The sequence below is a fragment of the Toxorhynchites rutilus genome, chromosome 2 (assembly GCF_029784135.1).
Source record: "Toxorhynchites rutilus septentrionalis strain SRP chromosome 2, ASM2978413v1, whole genome shotgun sequence".
Classification (NCBI taxonomy): domain Eukaryota; kingdom Metazoa; phylum Arthropoda; class Insecta; order Diptera; family Culicidae; genus Toxorhynchites; species Toxorhynchites rutilus.
Window position 1 is genome coordinate 27,481,139 of NC_073745.1, and position 6,665 is coordinate 27,487,803.

At 37.9% G+C, this 6,665-nt stretch overlaps 1 protein-coding gene across 3 annotated transcripts; it reads right to left on the minus strand.

Moving 5' to 3' along the window:
• Nucleotides 1–2,316: 2,316 nt before the first annotated feature.
• On the minus strand, nt 2,317–4,584 carry LOC129767328 (CCR4-NOT transcription complex subunit 9). 3 transcript variants are annotated; one of them, XM_055768067.1, is made up of 4 exons: nt 4,396–4,584; nt 3,611–4,324; nt 3,458–3,549; nt 2,317–3,396 (listed from the first exon to the last, which is right to left on the minus strand). In XM_055768067.1, exons 2-4 carry the CDS (start codon nt 4,244–4,246, stop codon nt 3,216–3,218), a joined length of 909 nt encoding a protein of 302 aa, XP_055624042.1. In that variant the 5' UTR covers nt 4,247–4,324; nt 4,396–4,584; the 3' UTR covers nt 2,317–3,215. The 3 variants fall into 3 exon arrangements, with proteins under 3 accessions (XP_055624042.1, XP_055624041.1, XP_055624040.1); XM_055768066.1 differs by having other exon boundaries at nt 3,611–4,283; nt 4,363–4,584; XM_055768065.1 differs by having other exon boundaries at nt 3,611–4,306; nt 4,363–4,584.
• Between the last annotated feature and the right edge of the window lie 2,081 nt (nt 4,585–6,665).

A 6,665-nucleotide genomic window follows, 5' to 3' on the forward strand; every position in this document is an offset into this window, starting at 1 on the left:
CTTCGCATGAAATTCGTCGCTATCAGAAGTCGACCGAATTGCTGATCCGCAAGCTACCTTTGCAGCATTTGGTTCGTGAAATTGCTCATGACTTCAAAACCGACTTGCGCTTCCAAAGTTCCGCGGTTGTGACGCTGCAGGAGGCTTATTCGAAGATACCAATTTGTGTGCTATCCGCGCAAAACGCGTCGCATCATGCCCAAGGACATCCAGCTGGCCCATCGTATCCGAGGAGAGCGTGCTATATTAGCTTAGCATATAATCAACAGCCCTTTTCAGGGCTCCAAATTTGATGGATTAGAGTTCATAAAAGTTTTTTACAGGCCGAACTGAAAGGAGCATTTAGCGAAAATCGTAGTGTCGATGATAATTCGATACCGATAGGTGCCATGGATATGGATTTCATAATGAAGAATATGAAATACATGACATGATGTAGTGAATATATATGAAGAAATCACTTTGGTGAAACTGCATTATAAAATTATTTGTGTACGAATGCCGCAATCGATAGTTGACTCTAATTTGCGCTGGGTAATTACCTCAGAGGACTCGATTCCTCCTTTGAGCATTAAGAAACTCTTTCTGGCAAAACGAAGTGGTATGAATCACATTATCTGAATGAAAGAATGAAGAAGTTTTCTGCCAATTTCTTTCAACCTCCAAATATATCTTTCTCCCTTTTGTCGTTTTCGCGTTCGCTAATCCTTTCTCACAACATCCATTTCTCGTTTGAGAAATTGTTGAGTAAACATTGTTTGCCAGTGCGCGTACAGCGGGAATTCCTAAAGATTCATTGCACCTCTAATAAATTGCCGAAAGACGTGGTCTTACGTTGATCGCACTTGATTGAAAAAATCCAAAACGAAATGTATTTGGTCGCAGCATTATATGAGGAGAAAGCAAATAATCGCTCGAAAATGACTTGATTTTCGCGATGACGTTTCACGTTTTTCATGTTATGCATCCAATATTGGATACGAAAATTTTGCACTGATGGGGAAAAAAATATTCAGAAGCTTTCCTATTAATTGCGATTGATTGAAAAATCACAAAACCAAATGTATTTGGTTGCAGTGTTATATTGATAGAAAACATTAAAATAAACTCTTTCGCATGAATGTATTTTTCAATTCCCAGGGGAACTGGCAGATTTTTTTTCAGCATCGATGATAGCAACGAGAATTCCGCGCGTGTATGTGTGTGTGTGGCGGCTGCTCCGATGTTTCAAGCGGAACCGTGGCATCACTCTCCTCCTGATGGATTCCCTTCTGGCCTTAGGTGCACAAACAGGCTCTTGGTGACACCGTTCATCAGCGTTTTCATGATAAACGAAATTAGCTTCACAACAACAGCGACAACATGCTCCAATCGCTGTTCAATCATAACTGAGTGGGTTTATGAGCGGCGCTCGCTTATATACCGATTGGTGATTTCAATAGCCTGTTTTGAAAGCAATTTTAAGACTATTGAAACAAGTTTTTGGATGAAAAAGTATCAAGTATATGACGCGTAGACATTTTATCTTTCGAATGAAGTGTTTATCATACCATTTCGTTCAGTTGTTTAAGAGCTATTAACGCTCAAAATCTCGGTCTCCGGCGTAACGCTTTCGTTTTCGAAACTTTGATTTTACACCCCGGTATAGAAATGAAAGACGCAGTCCTACGTCAAAATTTAATAAATAAAAACTCAATAAAAAAATTTAGTCTGATGAGTTCGATCAACTTGAACAACCCTATTCAGGGAGCTATACAACGCTGCACGCTACGGTATAAGCACAATAGCGAGACGGCAAAAACTATTCTATTGTACTTCTCTGTTTGATGTTTGGTGAAGATACAGATGTGACGCTCAATGGAACCAATCCACAGATCACGTTGTGGATGCGTTGGCACTTAACTTGTCACCAATGGGCGAAAGAAAAAAAAACAACCAAAAATCACTTTGGCGGAGGGGGAAAAAAAACTTTCCAGCTTCGATATTGTAGCGGAGGACGGACAATGTGAGTCCGTCTCTTGCAAATAATCGACGAGGAATGTACGAGAACACTTGTAATACTAATCTCGAGCCGACCGCGAGTAATCGGTTAAATATTACTAACATTGATAATAAGAAAAATTGTCAAAATATTGAACTCCGGCCCCGTCAGGCTAACGCCATATGAGCCTTGATAAAAATATATATTTTGGAGAAAAAAAATGTGCTTAACTTACATTAAGCAGCATTATTTTTTATTTGACAAAGCAAGTACATCCTTCACTGTTTGTTGACTTAGAGAGGTTGAAAAAAAAGAAACATACAAACCAAAAACCCTTATATTGCGACCATTCTAAGCTTACCACAGTATTTATTTCCATCCTTTCGTAATTATTAACATCGACAGTCTCGTTATTTTTTAATAATCCGCTACAGCAGACGGTTCTTGTTTTTTTTTTCTTTTCAAGGTTGCACAAATATGAATAGGTAATAATATAAGTGCGCCGCTTTTTCATCTCGTTTCGTTTTAACCTACGTTTATTGATAGTACAAAAATATCCTAGTAACGATTCTTACCGACTATATAGCTTTTTTGTTTTGTTTTGTTGTTCTCGCAGTAATCTAGAACATAATAATTTGCGTTTTCCTTGGAAAATTCTCCTACTAACCCTCCTAAACTAGAGTTCTCTTTACATATTTTTTTTTCTCGGTTGCATTTAAATATCAACTGCTACAATTTCAGAACGAGTTTGAGTGTTTACAATTTGAAACTATTTTTTCGTATCCTCGTTTGACAGAACGAAGGCTTGCCCGAAATACATTCTTCTTTCTTTGTTTTTAAGAGGCTTTAAACTTTGAAGTTCATTCGCCTCTAAAAAATACATTCTCGGTCTGTTTTCCCTATGCTCAACAAAATTGATCTAAATATAAGTGTAGCACGCGTTCGACAATTTGGACAGATTAAAACAAAATTTTGCAAGCAAACTATTGAGAAATGCTTCCGTCTCGATTGGACTACGATAGTCACAGAGATTGTTCGTTCATATAGGTTCAGGAACAAATTACGATGCTTTTGTTCATGTTTTTGTTTTCGTTGGCCACACCCAAATAGCTTGCCTTTCGAAGGGTGATGGATGTGACTCAAAGGAGGAGGACGACGCTATCTCTCAATATTTGCAGTGGCCATGCTTGCAAGCCCAATCACAAACACACTTCCGCTGAACGAGATTTTGGCATTAGGAGTTCAACGGTGACATGCCAACGACTTGTCGCGGATCGGTGGCTACGGCAACCGTTTCCAGATTCTTGAGCAACAGCGAGAGCCACGGCTTGGTGGATTTATCTTCCTGGAGGCACGCCGCAAACGTTCCGTCACGTAGCTGATCCGGCAGACACTGGCGGAGCGCTTCGCGAGCTCTGCAACGAAAGGACATTTTATCCGAACCAAACACTGCAAATTTTTCACGTTTTAACTTACCTTGGATTGTCTGAAAGTCGCAGATAGCAGCGGACAACATGTTTCAACAGTCTCGCCGAGGGTTCTTTCGAGAGCGAGATTACCATTTTTCCCTAAAACAAAAATCAAATTCGATTTTAGTGTTTATCTTCAAACGAAAACAGAAAAACCTACCAAAATAATAGCTACATGGGAAAATCTGTCGTAAGTGTGGCAAATGTAGGACAATCCACTATCATCCAGCAGGATCTTCTGCAAAATGAACGTCGCGACGGTTTTGCTGAGCTCCGATCCGGATTCCATTATTCGAAGGCAAAGTGGAATTATTTCGGTGGTCAACAGAAAGGTTATCACCTCCTGTTCGTCGGTTTTCACCAGTGCACCGATTACTCCCAGCGACGTCAAGCGTAAATACTCGAATGGTCGTGTTTTCGAAGTGGTATGCAGAAACGGATACAGGAACAGTGGTATGTGAGCCGCAAGAAACACGGACCGTGTTTCCGGATGTGATGCAACGCACTGCAGCAGGGCAAGGGCATTGCAAACTCTGTTCGATTGATGTGCGGTCAGTGTGGCAGGATTTATCGATGGATAGATATTGATTATTTCTTGCAACAATGCTGCTGTTGTGCCAAAGCTGTGCCACAGCATTGGGGCCAAATCCGGCACCGACTCTCGCTTCTTGCTCAGTTCCAGCAGGGCAGTTTCACGTGTCTCAGGGTTGGATAGTTCGTTGATCCATTGGAACACTTTCTCACTATTGGCCGCCGCAGCCGCCTGTAGACTAGCGGGGCTTTGCTGTGTGGACATCGCAACAGTAGCCAGCTTGTTTTGAACGAAACTATTCCTTTTGAAGCCAACAAAAATATTCTGCCAATTGAATCACAACTAACAAAAACAAGAGGAAGAAGACGTCAACACTTTACCTTTCTCGAGCAGAAAAACACTTCAAAACGCACTCTTTGGAACAAACTTCTAATTTATTCAAGCGCCTCGTGCAGCTTTGTGTAAAATATCGATGTTTTCTTGCCAAAAACTATCAAATTCACTGGGAAAATATGCTCTAAAAACACTTGCTTTTCTTTCGTCAATTCACCCTTCTAGTGGCTTCCGATGATTTTGTTCTTTTTTCACGGTGGCAACAGCAAAAATCGAACATCTCACGCACACATCAAGACAAGCACAAAAGCAAAGCATTCACACTGGGACAATATTGACAACCGTTTGGCATTGTTTTGAAAGATGCAGGTAGTACTAGAATGTTCCATTTTCATTGTACAGGAGTACTGGAAGCGTAACTAAAAAAAAATACTGTAGAGCAGAGCAAGATGAATAGAAAGTATTACTAAGGTGAGTCCGTATCGTCAGTAAGTTAGCGAGGGGAGTGGTACGTAGCGAAGCGTGTAAGAGGGGAATGTGTACAAAAAATGCGGGAGGGAGACAGATGATACATGTGTGCATACAAACTGTCAGAACCGTTGAAATTCCGGAGTATTTCGAAACGAATAAAACATAATTCTCGCAATTCTTTCTTCTGTATTTTTATGGTGATGAGCTAGGTAGTGCGGACTGAATCAAAACGGCTGTCAAAAAAGATCCAATTGAAATGTCAAAAGAGATCCAACGATCAGGAGTGTTATTTTTCTTATGATAATCAACACTATAAAAGAGGTATTGTTGTCAAGGGCAAAAATAATTAAAATTATAAAATGAACGAGCTACATTTATCCGTCAATTGTTTAATTAACCACTGCATCTCTGAAAGAGCATCTCAACCTTTCACTGAGCAACGCATTTTTAATCTCCCCTCTCTTTGACATAACGTTTTTTCCGAACGAAATAAAAACAAACGAAGTCAGAGTCACGTAAATGTTTACTCCTGCGATTTGAAAATATTCGATAAAAAGTGGAAGGAAGAGATGCCAGATGATTTTTGAAAAAAGTCTGTAAAAACATGTGAATGTCTGTTAAAAATGTGGAAAAGTCTGTAAAAGTGTACAGATCTATAGAAATGTTTTTTAACGTTAATTTTCACATATTCATTAATACTTTGTACATCGCGATGCACGTAAGATTGTATTTTGTATATATATACAGCCATTCCATGCCAAACCAATATAGTGGTTCTCAGATCTTCGTCAAAAGTGGTAATTTCGTTCTTTATCGCAAAACATTAAACTCGTATTTTTTTATTTTTTCATTAGGGTGCCCATTTCCATTTTAGGGTGATCCAAAAAATTATTTCTTTCCACTTTTTCAAAAATGACTTTTTTCAAAAATTTATAACTTTCGAACCACTTAACCGATTTAGATGATCGACATATCAAATTCAAGCCAATGAGCTTTAATTGAGATATATTGAACTTGCAGATAATATGGATCCTATTTTCGCAATTATTGATTGTAGTCGGTTTTTAATGTATTCATGGCTTTGGACTAGGGGGCGCTTTTTTTCTATATTTTTAATTGAAAGCTGAAAATTTTACATAAAATATCTCGATATCAGAGATGCTATTTTTTCGTTTTTGAAATATGATTTTTCAGAACTAATCGATGGTTCGAAAACAATTTTTTCCCATTTTTCCCACTACAAAAAGTCATAACTTTTGAACTATTGGACCGATTCCTATCATCGACATATCAAATTGAAGCTTACGTTATTTTTCTATGGAAAAATTTCACTTTTGCGAAAAAATTGAATTTTTTATTTTTGTAATTATTGATTCAGTTAGTTTTTCATAGTTTTCTCGGTTAAAGATAGGAGCGCTATAATTTTTTATATTTTTCATGGAAAGCTGAGGATTATTTACCTAACATATCTCGATATCAGAGATGCTATAATTATCGTTTTTAAGTTATAACTTTGTAAATTTAACATGTTTTAAGTCTTCGATCAATATTCATATGTGACTGAACTAGACCTATGCTACTAGAATCCAAACTTCCCGCAAGTGTGATATTTTTTCAAATTTTGCTTATTGGCTTCCATTTAATATATCGATCATCTAAATCGGTTCAGTACTTAAAATGTTATGATTTTTTGCAGAATGTTATTTTTGGACAAAGGGGGAAAAATGATTTTTCGAACCACCGGTTAACTTTGAAAAATCATATCTAAAAACCGGAAAAATAGCATCTCTGATAACGATGTATGTTATGTAAAAAATTCTCAGCTTTCAAGAAAAAATATAAAAAAATATAGCGCCCTCTAGTCCAAAGTCATAAAAAA